The sequence below is a fragment of the Pygocentrus nattereri genome, chromosome 5 (assembly GCF_015220715.1).
Source record: "Pygocentrus nattereri isolate fPygNat1 chromosome 5, fPygNat1.pri, whole genome shotgun sequence".
Taxonomy (NCBI): Eukaryota; Metazoa; Chordata; class Actinopteri; order Characiformes; family Serrasalmidae; genus Pygocentrus; species Pygocentrus nattereri.
The window spans coordinates 27663420-27683086 of record NC_051215.1 but is presented as its reverse complement, the minus strand read 5'-3'; the positions used below and the strand labels follow the sequence as shown (position 1 = coordinate 27683086).

Genomic DNA, 19667 nt, shown 5'->3' with positions numbered 1-19667 from the left:
AAGCAGGCCCACAATAAGGTTTCTGCACACCTGATGCAGCACAGGACGAGCTTTAGTTAATTATATTAATGAGCGGAATCAGGCATCCTTAATGACCTAAAGAGTTACCTTTTACTAAAACACACACAACAACTAATGCTTTGTGTTTTTCATATCAAAGTGTGAATTTTTGTTGTTAACATATAATTTAATTCTTATATTTATGCATACAGTCTTGTGCAAAAGTTTAAACACCCCTAGTCAAATTACAATACATGAACACATCCTCCACAGAGAGCACACAAAATATGACATTTTCCTGCACATTTTAGTGGATAATTTCTATTTGTTTGCTGGGTTTAACATTTTGAAACACACACACACACACACACACACACACACACACACACACACACACACACACACACACAAACTTTCTAAACCGCTCATCCTTCTGGATCGCAGCGGGAGCTGGAGCCTATGCCAGCGGTCATAGGACGGAAGGCAGGATACACCCTGGACAGGCCGCCAGTCCGTCTCAGGGCAGACAGACAGACATATGCACTCACACACAGATTCACACTTAGGGGCAATTTAGCGTGTCCAATTGACCAGACTGCATGTCTTTGGACCATGGGAGGAAAACGGAGCAATTCTGATAAGCAAAAAAACAGAAAATATAAAATGTGCAATAACATTTGCACAGGCTACATTTTTTATTATTTCTCCCTCAATATGTTAAATTCAGCAAAAGAACAGTAACGGTGTAATAAAATAGGCAGAAGTGTGTTCTTGGGTTTTTACTTATTTACACTTAAAAAATCGACAAAACCTGTGAATTAGCCAGGGTTGCCCAAACTTTTGCATAGTACTATGCATTTGTGCGTCATACATTTAAATGTAAATAACCTTAAAATATATTTGTATACAGGCCCGTCCAAATGACCTGGGACAGGCTCCTGCCCCCCCCTCGCGACCCAGAAGGATAAGCGGCTTACAATTAAAGCTAAATTAAACTGATAAAATCAGTCCTCATAAATGCTGTAAGACGCAGCTAAAGGACAGATTTAGCAGCGTTGGTTTTTAAGTCTTATTAGTGGTTTTATGCTGATTTGGCTGACTGACAGTGCAGGGGAGGCCGGTGTGTTGTAACGTGCTCGCCGGGCTGAGGAGGACGCGGCTCTCTCATGGTCCTCTCGAGGTACAGGAAGTTGAAGCCCGCTGTTCTGGTCGGGCTCCGCTGAGTGAGAAAGTTGTTCGGGGTCTGTCGGTTGAAGGGTTTGGAAAAAAATGGACAGCCAAGGAAGGAAAGTGGTGGTTTGTGATAACGGCACTGGGGTAGGTCTACACACCTTAAATCACATCCAGATTTCTGCTGTTGTGGAATTTTTGAGCCAGAACAGAACAACATTCGCTAAAGACGAGGCGCTGACAGGAAGTTAGCCAGCTAGTGAGCCTGCTGTCAAAGCGCAGCGCAGCTAAGCTAAGCTAAGCGGGTACACAGTGGAAGATGTGAGAGAGACAGATGCTTAGAAACATTGAAGAAATATTCTTACGCGTCTTAGGCCGCGAATTATGCATGTGGTGCAGTTTTAAAGCGGTGCCATTTGACCCTGCACGCCTGCCTTTCTGCTTTGTTTCTCCATTCATGCTCAACATTAGCAAGATAACTCGGAGCTAGTCTTCGTTAGCGCCAACTTCCTCCCCCTGCTTGAGTTTGAATGATGACATAGTGAGTGAAACGATCAGGTTTAATAAGACGTATGCTCGAAAATAGTTTTATCAAGTGTTTCAATGTCTCAAAAAAGGAAAAGAGGCTGCTAGTTAGGTCTTTAGTGGTGTAACTGGGCGAACTCTCCTAGCTAACGTTAGCAGTCGGTAAGCTGGCTGATGTGTCAGCTGTGCCGTAGAAAATCAGAAATGAGCGATATTAATGCGGTGTTGTAGTGTTTGGTCTGTTAGAATTGTCCAGCTAAATCTTCTCTTAAACCATATAACCTCCTACAACCAAGCCATTAAACTCGAATGCCACCATATAGTTGAGTCTAAAGTCAGCTTCTTGTTTGATTTTTTCCGTTCCACCTTAAACGGCGCAGCAGTTAAAATGTAATTCTCTACCATTTAAGGTGGGACGGAAAAATGTGAACAAGGAGCTTGTCGCTACTTCCTTAGCTCCCTCCATTGTAGCTGCTAGTTTGCTGCTGCTGAGTCTCAGGAGTAAGTAGGTGTGTCATTGTCCAGTTTCTCTGTAGGTTGCTTTGCTTTGTGTTTGAATGGAAATGTGGTTTTGTCCACTCATATGGGGACTTTACATTTAAATAGCTGGTGAGGCTGTTCAGTCGTGTTATACTGATTGACACAAGCGTTTTATTTTCAGCTGTCCATTTGCTGCGACCATTTGCCATGAAACTTGGAATACGATGAAAGCAGCAGATGCGTTACAGTTTGAATTTCTTCTAATCTGGGCTCCTAGTTAAAGCACACTTTCCTACCCTGGAGAGGAAGTGCAGTGGTGGAGCAGAGGCACTTATCAGCCGGTGAATCAGGAGGAAGTGAGATCGGCCTTAAAAGCCACAGAGCCTTAGACTAGATGCGTGTGACCCAACTCGAATGACCATGTAAGGCAGCCTGCTTTGTCACCCCACACGGAAATTTAATATATGGCGTTATATGGGTTTCAAGTATATGACATATGTTAGCACATATAGATTTCCCTTTCCTTTTTCTATACAACTATGGATATATGTGGCAATTAATTCAAATTGGCCATCAACATGTATGCAAATATTTAATTTATTGCATAACAATATATCACTGTTGTTGGAAGAAAACCTTGTTTCTCCACAATGGTAACTTTACAGGAGAAGCAGAAACCTTATTTTACTTTTAATGTAAGTCAGTGGAATCAGATTTTTTTTTCGAGTAATATTGTGCTGTTTCTTTTGGTCCATTCTTCATGAAATTTACACACAATGTAAAATTACACACAATAGGTATGTTCAAATTATGTCAAATACTGAAAAATGATACAAAAGATACAAGGTTTTCTTCCGACAAAAGAGATATGGTAGAAAACATTCATATATGGGTGGCATCTGTCACTCATATGGTAGCTGCATGGTAAATATTATACTGTTTTGTATTGTATGTATGTTACTGGTATTTTTCATAATTTCCTTGCTTAAAGTGTTCATATCCAACATACACTATATTTCCCAAAGTATTCGCTCATCTACCTTCACACGCATATGAAATTAAGTGACATCCCATTCTTAATCCATAGGGTTTAATATGATGTTGGCCCGCCCTTTGCAGCTATAACAGCTTCAGCCAGACAGAGAAGCGTGATTCGTCATTCCAGAGAACCAGTCTCCACTTCTCTAGAGTCCAGTGGTGGCGCTTTCCACCACTGCATTTGATGCTTTGCATTGCGCTTAGTGATGTAAGGCTTGGATTCAGCTGCTTGGCCATAGAAACTCATTCCATGAAGCTCTCTATGCTGTTCTTGAGCTAATCTGAAGGCCACATGAAGTTTGGAGGCCTGTAGTGATTGACTCTGCAGAAAGTTGCTGACCTCTGCACACTATGCGCCTCAGCATCCGCTGAGGTTTTAGTTTACGAGTTGCTGTCGTTCCCAGTCGCTTCCACTTTGTTAAAATACCACTGACAGTTGACTGTGGAATATTTAGTAGCAAGGAAATTTCTTACGACTGGACCTGTTGCACAGGTGTCATCCTATCAGAGTACCATGGTGGAATTCACTGAGCTCCTGAGAGTGACGCATTCTTTCACTAATGTTTGTAGAAGCAGTCTGCAGGCCTAGGTGCTTGGTTTTATACACATGTGGCCATGGAAGTGATTGAAACACTGAAGTGATTGAATTCAATGATTTGGATGGGTGAGTGAAAACGTTTTGGAAATATAGTGTAGATCAGGCAGGCAGTGTATATGTGATCCATATGTAATGCTTGTATCTGATCACTCACCTATCAAACATGGGCATAGTCCATATATTTAGCATATGTGTCCAATATTTGATACTTATATGTACGTTATATATGTACATATATTTTGAAACATATACCTGAGCTTTTGTGAAATCTATACATATACTGTATGTCCATATATCAGATTTCTGTTTGGGACTGTTGCCTGAACTTTGGAATCAGATCATGAAGGTGCATTTATACATCCCATATATCTTTCTGCTGTTCAGAAAGTGCCTCTGAAGTGAATGTGTGGCTTGTGCACTTCAGATCCCACTCATTCTTGTCAAATGGTCAGGCGTCCTTACACCGTTAAAAGTTGTTCGCCAGTGGTTCTTTATTAAAGGCAATAGTTTTATATATTGAACCTTAAACATTCAAATAAGCGTTGGAATGCATAAATGGTTCTTTGAATTGTTAAATTGTTCTTCTCTGTGTTGGAAACTTGGTGGTATGTGGTTCCTTAAAAATGGCTCTATATTGCACCAAAATAGGTTCCACTATTGGGTTCCACTATTACAAGTCATTGAGCCTTTTCCCCTAGAGATTAGGTCATGGTATTATTACAGTTAATTCTCAGTTTGCTGAGAATGACACAAAGCGTCAACATTTGATTGATTTAATTCTTCCTGTGGAAGCATTTTGTGTAAATAAATGCAAAGGTACTTGATAGAGATTGATGAGTTACAGGATAAAGATACATAATGTATGTCATTGTCCAAGATGTATAATTTTTGTGCCTAATATAACTCCCAATTTATTTATTTATTTTTTCGAACTAGTATTTGATTATACAGCTGCATGTGGTTTTCATACAATCACTGTCAGAACTAACCCTTGTATCTCATGGAAATCAGTGTAAAAATATTTTTTCCAAGTAAGTTTGGACCATTTGTGTCAATTTTTTTCATGATGTAAAGGGCGCCAGGTGCTTTACAAATTATGTAAAAAGAAAGAAAAAGATATTCAAGGTTTGACCGACAGCGATATTATGCTTAAATAAATCTGAAATAATAGCCCCTGCAGTTTTAAAAGCCATCCATGATCATTATTAAGATCATGTTTCACAAAGTGATCTCCACCCTCTGTGTTGAGCACAATTAAAATTATCCAGAATTTGTATCTAATGTTCTGCAGAAGGTGCTAGAATGCTTTTGTAAAAGCCAGTTACCTTTCATTTCATATACATAATATGTATATGCATACTTTTCCACCTACACAGTTTGCTTATCTCAAGATGTGCATGTTGATGTTTCCTTTTCTCTCCCACTCTTTCTCTGTCTTTGATGTAGTTTGTGAAGTGTGGCTATGCAGGTTCCAACTTTCCAGAGCACATCTTCCCTGCCCTGGTGGGCAGGCCCATCATTCGCTCCACAGCTAAAGTTGGCAACATTGAGATTAAGGTGAGTTCAAGATGTTCCACATCCTTTCCTCTCCCCACTTTACTGATGTATTCAGTTTTTTTCCAGTCATCATGGGTATCTTGAAGCTTGAGAAATGATGCAAGAAACATTATGAGCTGGTTTCCCAAAGCAGTTTAGCATTGAGATCATCTTCATTGGAAGAGAGAGTGTTCAGTGTGATGCTCACTCTGCCACTTAAGACTCATCTTTATGCTCAGATTCATTTGGGAAGCTCAGCCAAATTAAGTCATGAGAGCAGAATGTCATTTGATGTGCAGTGAGCATTAAAGTCTGTTCACACCAACTACAAATTTTTTTGGACAAAAAAAAAATTCCCTCGTGTAGTGGAGCCTCCACACCAAATCTGATGCCTTTTATTTTACCCCATGAGAATGCAGGAAGAGAAAGCAGGTTCCTAAAATAGTACCAGTTTAGCATTTTGCTTTTAATGCTAACCAGTTTTTGTAAGGCTTATTAAAGAGCGCATACCTCATACTTAAAAAAAAATCCTGGCATTAACCAACCAAGACCCTATATAAACAAAAAAGGCTATAAAAAGGTACCATCATTTCGACAGCCTTTTTATGGTGGTCTGCCTTATATTTTCTATAATCTCTACATTTTTATAGTTGCTTGTTCAAAGCTATGCTATGGGGATTTAGAGACAAGAGAACATTTTTTAACATCTGTGGTGCTTTGGGTCCGTTTTCCAAGCGAATTAATCTGATGATTGAGAGTGCATTGATAGTGTTCAAAGATAACTCAGTCAAATGATCTACTATTGTCATCATATCTTCATCAATATAATATTGATTTCGCATTTGAGATCTAAACATCAAGTTGGATCTTTTTTGTGTGTGTGACGTTAATACGATGTATGACGTGGTCCAAAAAGCACCCGCAAAATCCGACCCAACATTTCTGACGTTTAATTTATTATTTCAGGCTTTCCAGGGTGGCTTACAGCGGCACACATCATAGTTTATGATACAGTAAAGTTAACTGATTCAATTTATGAAAAAAGTTACGTAGCTTTATCTTTTGTGCTCTGCCACAAGAAAGACGAGCTGTTCTGCTACCATCATGATGCCCATTTGTTTGGATTGCAGCCATAACTTGTTGTTTGTCATTACTATTTTTTATATTCCCCTTTGAGGCTGTACATTAATGCATGATCAATCCAGAGACTGTATTTGGGTAATTCAGTTTGGCATTCAGCCAGCAGCTTTGTGCAAATGACGGTTAATGTTTCAGGATCAGATAATCTCTTCTACAGACAGTTCTTTCTCTGTCCCAGCTTTTGACCTTCCTCCTGACTCTTCCTCTTTATACTCTCTCTCCTGTGGTCTTCACATGTTGAGGTAGAATAACAAAAAGATGGTAAGTGCAGACTGATGTCTGCGTTTGCACTGATCGCCTGTCAAGGAAAGTGTGATGCACTATGCACTCTCCCCAAACAAGAAAACCACTAAGGAATTGAGTTTTCAGCTAATTCATTTGCTGTTTGTCTTTTTTTCTTATGGTTCATCTCACCTTGGAAATCATCTCACCTGTGCCATGTTTGCTTTGCGTGCCATTGATTTTTATTTATTTAAATTTAGTTTGATTTTGTTTTGTTTGCAGTGGATGTATGTTTCTAACATGTTCTGGTTTTCTTGGGATTCTCTCAATCTTTCTCATCCAAAACTTCTTACAACATTGTATTTGTCTGTTTATTAACAAAGAGAAATCTTCTGTGAAACTGGCTGCCGTTTTAAAATTGCAAATGTCTTTCACAGAACATGGCTCTGCTTCAAAGTCTCATCAAACCCCATAGCCCAAGTTCCTCTTCTCTGTTCTGAAATAGGTTTAGCAGAAGTTGGCCTCAAGATGGAAGGAGATGTTTAAATGTCTGCATTTTGCCCAACTCATGAACTGTTTTCTTGTTGTCTTATCTGTGGGGTTGGGTGGGTAATCAGTGAAGGCTTGGACAGTATAATGTTGTATTTCTGCATAATTCAATGGTCAAGATAGAACCAAAGTCATTCAGGGCAGTTTGACTTGAAATTGTTTACAGTAGTGTCTATAGGAACCAGAGGTCAAAAATTTTACAACTTAAATGCTCACTCATTTTATTTGCTATTCAAAATGACCAGTGATTTTACATGTGTAAGCACACAAGTTATGTTTGTAGTGTTGTTGATGATAAAATAGTGTCTGAGGAGTCTGAGAAGTTTTCTCTATGGACTATTTTGTGTACAACAACCTGCATGTACCAGTCCACCATGAATAGATTTAAAAATGCTTTTTAAGCCTAAACCTTCTTAAAACTGGCATAAAACAATGTCTCGGACATCAGGCAGTTTATTCATTACCATTTCATATAATAACGTACCGTCTGTGAGGGAGCTTTTAGAGACATTAAACTTTTTGGATGTCTGGTTCGTATCACCACCAATGTGAACAATTCTGACTCATTAAGTTTCCCTAGAGGGAATCATTTCATGTCAGATTAATCTGAACAACTTTCCTTGCATCAGTGCAAACAAAGCATATGTATGCAGACATTTTAAGAAATTGGTGGGATGTGTGTGTGTGTGTGTGTATCTGCTAGCTAGCTAAATATTAGTCTCAGTGCACTATAACATAGGGTTATGATTCAGATCACTTTTATGTAGGGCATTTTTCCAGCATGGGTTAAGTTGCTGTAGCTCAGATCTGACTGTGCCGTACCCAGGAAGCAAGTCAGACAAATGAATTTTAAGCAGGGTGTTATTGAAAACACATGGTGCTGCCCGACTGGTGCTCCTTCAGTGCCAAAGCACACACAGTACTCGTGCTCGCTGACTTTTTAGGATAGATACGTCTATATGTAGTGCATGGAATGGATACAGTTTGTCAAGTGTAGTCTAGCACATCAGCGAAATGGAATTAATAGACATCCACTCTTGGAGGAACATCAGGAGAGCCAGTGCATGCCATTGTATAGTTTCCACAGCCATGTACAGGCTTGATGAAGCTTAGCCTTCAATTGTAGGTAAAATAATATCGCCTGGATTCTTGTGCCATATGCAAATGTTTGTGTCCCGCTGGTCAAATGACATGCATTGTTGATGTTCAGAGAGAAAATAAGTTGACACATTTTCTACAGAGAACACACTTCTGCACATTTTAATACACAATTATTGATTATTTGCTAAATTTAACATATTGGAGGAAACATCAGATATAAAGTTGTTTTGTGCAAACTTTGTTAAACTCAGCTAATATAACAGGGCACTAAAATTTGTATAGAAATGTAATATTCTTTGTGTTCTTTGTAGAGGATGTTATTTTTACTTAGAAATCAACAAAATATGTAATTTGACTGGGGGTTGGGGAGGGACTGTAGCTACTGCTGTGGAATCAGCACACCTCATTGAGGGATGTCTGAAGGGCATGTTCAAAACAAGACAGGAATTCAAATGTTAAAGTCCCATTCACTGAGCCAGTCTAATTAATCCAGGATACTTTTTAAAGGATAATGTCAAATTAATTCCCTTAAATATCCATGTAAAGTGGGAGCAGGTTAATAAATCTACTGGAAAGGTCCTGGAGGGCTGGATTCCTACACAGTTTGGTGGTTTTCCTGCTCAAACACGCCTAACTCAACTGGGCAGTTATTTGACAGGTTTAGCAGTTATTTAATAGCTGAGAAATCAGCAGACTGTGCTGGACTTCAGCCCTCAGTTCACAACCCCTGATTTAAAGTAAGCCAAATATGTTTTCACGATGGAGACATGTTTGCAGGACAGATTCTATAGGGTGGGACATTCTTCAAATTGGAATCTGATTGGAAGTGATGGGGAGGGTGTGCGTGTGTAAAGGAGGCATTCTAACAGTTGGAGTCTAAAGTTAAAATGTCTGGTCACCAGATGGACTAGGTAAGGCTTGTTCTGACGTTTGTGGTACCTTATTTATCCATGGTCTTTATAGAGCTAAACTGTGCTACAGGCATGGTTTTAAGTATTGGGAGTTTAGTTTACATTCACTTTACAGCATGAGGTGCCGTGTAGGTGATATGACTAATATGTAGTATACACTGTGTGCAGGATTATTTTCATTAATGACCAACTACAGTGCTCTCGGTTAATCCAAAATGTTAATAAACCTCAAACAAGCATGTTTAAGTAAGCAAAACAGAAGTTTTGGCTTTCTTAGGAGAATATCTATATGTGCACATTTATTGGGCAACTATAATCGTGCAGAATTATTACGCAGCTAAATGAAAAACACATTTTCCCATCTCACTTTTTATTTTCATCTGTTCAAGTGAGAATTATAAACAAACAACTCAAAGCTTTCCAATGAACATTTCTGAGAAATAAAAAAATAAATAGTGACCAATATAGTCACCCTTCTTTTCAATAACAGTGATAAGCCTTCCATTCATGGAGTCTGTCAGTTTCTTGATCTGTTGACGATCAATTTTTTGTGCAGCAGCAACTACAGCCTCCCAGACACTGTTCAGAGAGCTGTACTGTTTTCCTTCACTGTAAATCTCCCGTTTAAGAATTGCCCACAAGTTCTCAATTAGGTTCAGGTCAGGTGAGGAAGGGGGCCATGTCATAAGTTTTTCATCTTTAATGCCTTTACTGGCGGGCCATGCAGAGGAGTACTTGGATGCATGTACTGGAGCATTGCCCTGCATAAAAATCATTGTCTTTTTGAAAGATGCAGATTCTTCCTGTACCACTGCTTAAAGAAAGTGTCTTCTAAAACTAGCAGTAGGCTTGGGAGTTGATTTTGAGCACATCTTCAACGTGAAAATCTCCAACCAGCTCATCTTTAATAATACCAGCCCATACCAGTACCCCATCTCCACCTTGCTGGCGTCTGACTCGAAGTGGAGCTCTGTCCCGTTACTGATCCAGCCACGGGCCCATCCATCTGGTCTGTCAAGAGTCACTGTCATTTAATCAGTCCATAAAACCTTTGAAAAATCTGTCTTCAGATCTTCTTGGACCAGTCTAGACACTTCAGCTTATGTGTCTTGTTCAGTGGTGGTCGGGTTTCAGCCTTCCATACCTTGGCCATGTCTCTGAGCGCTGAACATCTTGTACTTTTTGATACTCCAGCTAGGTTGCAGTTCTGGAATATGACAGAACTGGAAGATAATGGGTTCCTGGTAGCTTCCCGCTTGATTCTTCTCAAATCCTTGGCAGTTAATTTGCGTCTTTTTTCTCAGCACGTTTCTTGCGACCCTGTTGACTATTTGCAACAAAACGTTTGATGGTTCTGTGATCACGCCCCAATATCTTAGCAATTTCAAGAGTTCTGCATCCCTCTGAGAGACTTTTGGTAATTTTTAACTTTTCAGAGTCAGTTCAATCTCTTTTTTGGCCCATTTTGCCTAAAGAAAAAAGCTGCCTAATAATTATACACACCTTGATATAGGATGTTGACCTCCTTAGGCCACACCCTCCCTCATTACACAGATACACATCACATGCTATGCTTAAATCCATTAAGCATTCAAGTTTATCCAGCTTGGAGTTAGAAAATATGCCTAAAAATGATAATATGGTCAAAAGACTCACTTGCCTAATAATTGTGCACACAGTGTAATGTATGGATGTTAAGTGGATGGAAGGGGATTGTAAGACATTGGTTCACTCAAAGTGGAAGCGTGACTGTTGCAATGAAGTGGTAAGCTTTCATGGACTTTTCTCAAGTTTCTGTGGTTTACCTTTTGGTTGGTGGGAAAGGACATGTTTGTAGGTCATTTTGGATTAACCAAGTGTGGAAATGCACAGGAAGGGTTTAGAAATGCTAACAGATGCAGAGCCTGGCAGCTTTTATTTCAGACCTGGCCATGAGGGTATACACCAATTAGCACTATTAGCATTCTCAAGAGAATTAGAGGGGGGTTGCTGAGAGATATCAGCCATTAGATCACGGTTTCACTTGTCACTTGGTGAAGTATAAAAAGAAGTCAGTAGAACCTCCTGAGGTAAGAGTAGAAAATGCTTAAGATGTATGTGGTTGTCCGTGAAAATGTTCAGTGCATGAAGAGTTTGTGTTCTATTCATGCTGTATTTGCTACTGATGATAAATGACCTTTAGGGGGGGGTCCATCTGTCCATCCATCTCATCTCAGTGGCTGCGTGCACTATGCTTGTGCTCACTCTTAGCCACTGTGGAGCATCTGTCTGTTCATAAGTCACCAAGAATGTGGATGGTGGAAGATACTGGCAGGTTTGTGATGCAGAATCTCCAGTGCTGTGTGCATCTTTTTGGACATGCTGCATATGCTATCCAGAGTGGCAGCTGCGCTGTCACTTGGACATTCTGTAAAGGGTGCCGAATGAACTCTGGTGTGTTTAGTAGCATCTGTAAGCATTTTCTATTAGGGTTACCTAACAGAACCTTCGATGTGTGACCTTTTAGGACCTGATGGTAGGGGACGAGGCGAGTGAACTGCGCTCAATGCTGGAGGTGAACTACCCTATGGAAAACGGCATCGTCCGAAACTGGGATGACATGAAGCACCTGTGGGATTATACCTTCGGTCCGGAAAAACTCAACATTGACTCGCGCAACTGCAAGATTCTCCTTACAGAGCCCCCAATGAACCCCACCAAGAATCGTGAGAAGATCATAGAGGTGTGTAATTCTTTTTAGACTCAACTTTTGCTCCACTTTCGTGAAGCATGTGACATGTTTATGATAATTTTTATTAAAGGTGGCGCTTTGCTTTAAGTTGATGGAACCATAAAGTTTCTGCTTTGGTGCTTATACACCAACATCTCTCTCTCGCTCTCTCTCGCTCTCTGTATATATATATATATATATATATATATATATATATATATATATATATATATATATATACATTTTTTTTTGTCATTTTACCATATTGCTCACCCTCAGATATCATATTTTGTTCAATATTGGTAGAATATAGGAAGTGTAATGGTGAACAGTTAATTCCCTTTACAAAGCAGTCAGAGCTGTCAGTTCATCAGCGCTTATGATGAGCTACTGCTGTGTGCCGGACATAGTTCATTACTGCCTGTGCCAGTGTTCATCTTTAGGGTAAGTGGGGGGTACAGATGCTTTGTGCTTCGATCTGTTGCTGAATTGGATGAAAAGCAGGCAATGTGTGAATATTGTGGGCCAGAGGGGGGAAAAACAGCATTAGGGTGAGACTTTTCATTACCAGCTCATTTCCCATTATTTGGCAAGTAGCAAATCTGCCTGCTGTGTTTACTGAATGGTAGATTTACTGGAGAATTATAGACATTGTATTTGGTTTATTTACTATCCATAACAACAGTGAACAGTGAGATTTATATGGAATGTTGATGATGGCAAAAAAAATGTTACTTGGGTACTATTTTGCCTTGCAATGCCCTACGTGTACTTCTCCACCATGAATAGATTGAAAATAAATACTTTGGGCCAAAATCTCTCAAAATTATTGTAAGACAATATCTTAATTTATAACCATTTCTGGCAAAAACTTTCTGTGAGAGAACTTTTTAAAGGCATTAAACGCTTTATCCCTTTATCCTAACACCACTAACCACTCTGAATGACTTTGTGCACATTTTAACCATTTAATCATGAAGAAAGTTTGAAAATCCCCTGTAATAGCACTTCCAACTTGGTCAAATGTCATAATCCTCTTTAAGTGCATCATTAAATGTGTGGAAGTGTTGGTAAAAGCCAAAAGATGGCAATTTTCTGAAATGGTGAGATCTGAGTTGTCATTCATGAAACATTTTATTTTAACTGATTATTATTTCCTTTTTTCCCCTGTTCCTTTTTACAACTGCTCAAGATGGTGAATTTTATTCTTTTGGTGAAAACCCAACAAGGCGTTGAAAATTGTAATCATGTTGGATGTAAAATTTGTGTAAGACTACAAACATTAGTCATGCTGCAGATGAGATCTGTAACAAATTCCTTACAGATAATGGAGGAAGTTATGTGTCAATATTGCATGTTACAAAAATTGGTTGAGTTCCTTTTTAACCGTTGATCCTTGCTTAGGTGTGTAGAGGTGTGACTGTTGACAAACTCCTTTCAGTTCTATAAAAAATATTTCTGAGCATTGGTAATAATGCCCTCTCCTTCTGCCTTACATCCAGTCTGTCAGATGTGCTTTATTTTGATAATTCTGCTGTTCACAAAGTGTTATAAACATCTTAAACTCATGACTATGAAAAACATCACACTATTACCTTTGTTTTTTTAGTGATTACCAAAAATAAACCAAGACCTGTTGAGAAACTTCAAATTATTCATTTAGATTATTGTGTGCATTACAGTCTGTTACAGTTTGAGTGACATTTTATTGATTTTCTAAGTGAAAATAAGAACACACTTATTCACATTTTAATGCATGATTATTGCTTATTTGCTAAATTGAACACAAAAAATGAAACATAAGATGTGGCCTGTGCGAAAGGTGCGGCACATTTTGTAATTTGTTTTTTGACTAATGTTAAAATCAGCAAATAAACAGAAATTGTACACTAAAATGTGCAGAAAATTGCTATATAAAAGTTTGTTTCATTAAAAAAAAAACGTGTTCACATATTTTTACTTATTTACATCAACAAAACATAATAGAGACCTGAAATAACAGTTCACGATATGCTGCTGAACTGTTGGTCTGATGTAGTTGGGAAAGCGGATTTGTTAATATGGTTAATACAGTATAAGTAGTTCAGTCCTTTTGTACATTTCAGAGTGTAGGGGGGTTTACAGTTATTGTGTACGGAGTCAAATTACTACCATAATCAGCATCCAGTAGCTAGATGAACTTGGTGTTACACACACACATCTGTATCGCCAGATGATGCCAATGCTTAACTGGTAAAATCAGCTGGTACATTTTCTGTCTAGCATGAAAAGTACTTTAAATCTAACTTATTTTTCACATGACCACTATATTTCAAGATTATGGCCTGAAATGCAGAACAGAAGTTTTGTTCATTGCTGTTTTAGCTAAGTCAAGGAACATGCGTTTACTTCTTATCATTTATGTCCCATTAAAGGTCACTGAGGCGTTTCTGAGACAACATGCCGTTTGTGGCCGAGTGAAACTGAAAGTATGGCAGGAGCAGCAATGTTACGAGCATAAACCTCAGAAAGGGCTATGCTCCACATGACATGAATGTGGCTTCATGATCAGCCTAGTTATTGAAATCTGCACCCATTGACTATTGTTATGCAACACCATTGCTGTACGGTTTTATGCCTGTACCTGACAGTGTAAACAAAATTTTAAAAATTACTAATGTCTTTATTAGCATGAATAGTTGGGGTAAACTATATATAGAATACTCTGGTTAAAGTGTTTCTCTCTTGCAGATTTAGGTTTCTGTTGACAGATCAATTACAAACATTTGCACATACATTCAAACATTTTTATTTCTGTCATATTAGGATGTCGTTAGTGTTAAACATATTATCTTTGTACTCTTCACTGGAATTTCTGTCCATATGTCACTCAAAACATGCTATTTTTTTATCATCTGAAGCTGATGACAATTTGGTACTTCTCACATTGTTATTTTCTTATATGCATATGTGATTTATTTCCATTATGTTGTGTTTTCTTCTAGGTTATGTTTGAGACCTACCAGTTCTCAGGAGTTTACATCGCCATTCAGGCTGTGCTTACATTGTATGCCCAAGGTATTCTACTGGAACCTGCTACTTCTTATTTAGTTTATGCTGTATATAGATATACTTGATGAAGCGTTCTGTTCCACCTCAATGTTCAACATGTTTATATACAAATACTCACAAACATATGTAAACATACACTCTTATGTGGTTTCCAGTATAATTATTTCTTTGCTCTTGATTGACGTTGTTTGTTTTGAAACTCAGGTCTCCTGACAGGGGTGGTGGTGGATTCAGGTGATGGTGTCACCCACATTTGTCCTGTATACGAGGGCTTCTCTCTTCCTCATCTCACACGCAGGTTGGACATCGCAGGCAGAGACATCACTCGGTATCTTATAAAGGTGCTCCCCTCTGACCTGCTACTTGCAGTTGTTTGTCTGATTGTGTTGTGTTTTATATTATGATGTAGAACTGTCAGCAGCTGTTACTGCTATGTTAGTAGTTTATGAGCCATGCAGTAGTTGTGTTAAGATGTTCAGCATGTCAGAAGCAATTAGTTTGTGTTAGCAATACAATTGTTAGTTGAGTGAAATTTGGCAGTTAGTCAAGTGATGTCTTTCTCTTGCTCTTCCCTAGCTGCTACTGCTGCGAGGCTACGCCTTCAACCACTCAGCAGATTTTGAAACTGTACGTATGATGAAGGAGAAGCTGTGCTACGTGGGCTACAATATTGAGCAAGAACAGAAGCTTGCTCTGGAGACCACTGTACTGGTGGAGTCCTACACGGTCAGTCCTCATAACCTCCCACAATGAATTGGTTTAGGGCAGGAGTTGCCAACATACAGCTCCGGAGCTGCGTGTGGCTCTTTTACTGCCCTATTGCGGCTCCGTAGCAGAGCTATATTTTAAGGCAAAAAAAAAAAACCTCTTTAGCTGTAAAATAAAGCTCATGTGAGATAATGCAACTAAAAAAGTTAGAGTTTAGTGGAAGAGTTTTTGGGGAGTGGTTTACCAGTTTGCCCAGTGGTGTATACCTATTTTGTTACCTGAGAAACATTGGAAACTCTCAGCAGGGAAATTTCTCAGTTTACAGGCTTGTGTCCCTTGCACTGGTTTCCTCCGCTGCTGTCTGATTGGTGGTTATCTGTAAGGGCCAGCGTTACATGCTCAGTGGTGAAAGGTGGGGTATAGGGTGGGCTACTGTGAAGGGAGAAGGTTGCTGACCAATCGTTGCTTCCTTTCCTATGACCATGTAAAGTATAGGGGTAGAACTTTCCGCTGAAGGTCCTGCTTTTCTTTCCAGCATGTTTTTTGTAAGAGGGCATGAGGGGGCGAAAAAAAAACAAAAAAAACCATCAGGCGTTGAAACAAGGAGGCAGTGTGGCGTCGGAGGTGCCTAACTAGCATGTAACATCATTTCCTGTGTGGCCTCAGTCCTTACCCAGCTGGGCCGCTGGGTGTTTCCGCTTCTAGACACCCTCAATGGGCTCTTTATGCACCCACGCACCTCTCCGCCATCTTCTTCTTACTCATCACAGTTAGATTCTGGGATACCACTCAGACCCACCACTCAGCAACTGACCAGTCATGAAAGAGAATTTGATTACTGAGGCAAGTCTCAGGACAGGTCAGAGCCAAATAGCATGTGCACTTTCTACAAGAGAAAGAAATGAGCAGATGTTATGTTCCACTGATGATTCCACTTTGGAGTGATTTTCCTCTTACTCCAAAGTCCAACAGAGGCTTGCTGTCTTTGGTCAGCAATAGAAATCAAACTCTGATCCAGCCCCTTTCATCTTTCTGTAGCTTCCTGATGGCAGAGTGATAAAGGTCGGAGGGGAGAGGTTTGAGGCACCAGAGGCTCTGTTCCAGCCCCACCTGATTAACGTGGAAGGAGTAGGAGTGGCCGAGCTGCTCTTCAACACCATTCAGGCAGCAGATATTGACACCAGGTGACCATAAACCTCAAACTCGACCAGGGCTGTGCTATATGACAATAGTCATCGTTATCCTGATAACTTAAGTCAATATGCTTTTCGGAATATTCTGTGGATATGTTTTTATATATGGTCAGTACTTCTAGAACACTAAGTGCATTTTCCATTAGAAAGAGAGCAAAACTAGATGTAGTGCAGTGCAGGATGTAAAATATTGAATAAAAATAGTGGCATTCAAAGTTTTTGGTAGCATTTTTAAATGTTGCTCTACTGGTTCTTATTCATATTTAAATACGCCTTATTTAACTCATTTTAAACCCATTTTATTTAACCCCTTAAATAGTCCCGTAGGGCCAAACATGGGCTAACGAGATTTTTTGTTGGAAAATGTGGACCCAAATGTCCACCCAAATTTAGCCCAAAATTTCTGTTGGTTCTCTTTATGAGATAACGTCTGACCTTGCCCTTTAAACTGTAGGTGCAAGACTTCTTAGTTAGTAAGTACTGTAATTTTTTTTTGTTAACATATTAGTTTCATAGCAATTAGGTAGCAATGAGAGTGCAAGGTAAAAGTGTGGGCCCATAAACAGACCCTTAGAGTTTAAGGTGTTAATGCAGGTCTTTTGTTTCATTACTTGTTTTTAATCATATAACAAGAACACCAGACTTTTTCCTTTCACTATATAGAACTTCATTCTTGTGATATTAATCTTTTTCTCATCTCTCTGCACTTCTGTCCCTCAGGGCTGAGTTTTATAAACACATTGTACTCTCAGGAGGTTCCACCATGTACCCTGGCCTGCCCTCTCGACTGGAGAGAGAACTCAAGCAGCTCTATCTAGAGCGTGTGCTTAAAGGCGATGTCGACAAGCTCTCAGTGAGTATGCTCAATTCATAAACACGTGTGAGCAGTAGGGTGGAAGCATTTTAGGCACCCCTCAATTTGATTTTGATTTTGGCACCAAGATGCTAAATTAAAATTAATCTTTTTTATTTTTTATTTTTTGATTTCTGTAGCCTACACAATGATTTTTTTTTTTTCCCCCCAAAAGTAGATTTAGCTTGATTGAATTTGAGTTTAGCCTGCCCATTGTGCACGTGACATCTATAGGTCTACATCTTTGTTTCACAGTCACTAGGCCATTTATATCTTAAAACTTATTATTAAAATATTACATGGAAAACCGAGCAAAGTGGTTATTCTTGTGTTATAGGAGTGATTAATATTATCCTAAACCAACAGTCATGTTCATTTTTACTAGATTTCCCTTATGCCACGTTGTATGTAATGTAACCTGTAATGTTTACAGTTCATCAGATGTTTAGTACTGTTGACGTTATTAAATGAGCATTATGTGCATTATGCATGAGCCTAGGTGAAAGTCCACTTCTAGCATTAATTACGTTCTTGCAGAAAGATAACTGCAAAATTGTTTAATGATGCCTGAAATGTTGCAAAAACCTCATTGGGGAGAAAAGAGCATATTTATGCATAAATTTGCTGTCATGTGGCAGATTTTACTTTTACTTTTTTATAATAATCACAGACAGTACAGTGGAGAGATGGAGCTGGCCTGAGGGGGAGGCAAGTGTTTTTGAAAGGAATGCTGACACCATTTCACTCTTAAAGAGAGATGTTTAGGCTAGCTAGAAAGTGCTGAAACAGCTTTAGGGTGGCACGGTGGACCAGTAGAACTATCGCCTCACAGCAGGAAGGGCTTGGGTTTGATCCCTGGCTGTGTGGCCAGGGACCTTTCTGTGTGGAGTTTGCATGTCCTCCCCATGTGTGCATGGGTTTTCTACCTCAGTCCAAAGATGTGAAGTCAGGCCAATTGAAGATACTGAATTTCCCGCAAGGTGTGAATTTGTGTGGGAGTGTGTGTATGTCTGTGTGTCTGCCCTGTGATGGACCTGTCCAAGGTGTTTCCTACCTTCCGCCCAATGACCCCACGACCTGGGAGGATAAGTGGCTTAGAAAATGTTGAGAGAGAGAGAGAGAGAGAAACATGATCTCCCATGTGGTTCCAATGGGGAAAAAAATAGCATTTGCAAATGTAAAATAAACAAAATGTTTTTATGAGTAGGTTGTGGGGAAATCATAGCTAAATGTATAAAAGTTGCAAGATGGATTATAGATGGAAACATAAACCTTTTTTTCCCCCCAATCAATATACCAAAACATTTTTTGGAGGAAATTTTATTACAAGCATTTTTATTGCCTAAACGTAAGTGTGATGTAAACAAGCTGCAACAAAAATAGAATTTTTATTGCATTTTTATCACTTGCAGTTTGTACAGGAAGTAAATGGAATCATAGCTGTTTGGAGGATAGGTGCAGAATCGTAGAAGAGAATTGCAGTGTGTGTGCATTTTTTTCCACCCCTAGTGAGCAATCTGGTTAACACAATGCTGCCAGTCACCCATCAGGAACATTCTTGTTTTAAGCTGGATTTTGAGTCTGCGAACCTTTAGGCTTGTTTCACACACAGTACCTCTGTGTGACATGAGCACTGCAGCAGCATGACTTCTACAGCTAGCACATATTTGCCATTCATATGTACAGTGTTTAGAATGGTACTGTACGCATATACCTGATTTTAACAAAGTTTCACAGACATAGTATTTATCCATTTTGCTTTAAAAAAGGATCATTTGCATTAGTTTATTCCCTGCGCTTCTTTAAATTGTAAATGGGCATTAATATCAAGCAGCAGGCATACTGGATGTGTATGTATCAACAAAGGTTTAAGTAGTATTTT

General features: G+C 39.2%; 1 protein-coding gene across 1 annotated transcript in view; it reads left to right on the top strand.

Moving 5' to 3' along the window:
• The first annotated feature begins 1165 nt into the window (after positions 1-1165).
• actr2b (actin related protein 2b) overlaps positions 1166-19667 on the top strand; it is a 21169-nt gene continuing 2667 nt past the window's right edge. The window contains exons 1-8 of the mRNA XM_017690691.2: positions 1166-1317; positions 5258-5368; positions 11777-11992; positions 14965-15037; positions 15236-15372; positions 15608-15757; positions 16778-16923; positions 17653-17785. Of these exons, the coding sequence (XP_017546180.1) occupies positions 1270-1317; positions 5258-5368; positions 11777-11992; positions 14965-15037; positions 15236-15372; positions 15608-15757; positions 16778-16923; positions 17653-17785 (1014 nt within the window). The 5' untranslated portion in view covers positions 1166-1269. The remainder of the gene's footprint in view (positions 1318-5257; positions 5369-11776; positions 11993-14964; positions 15038-15235; positions 15373-15607; positions 15758-16777; positions 16924-17652; positions 17786-19667) is intronic.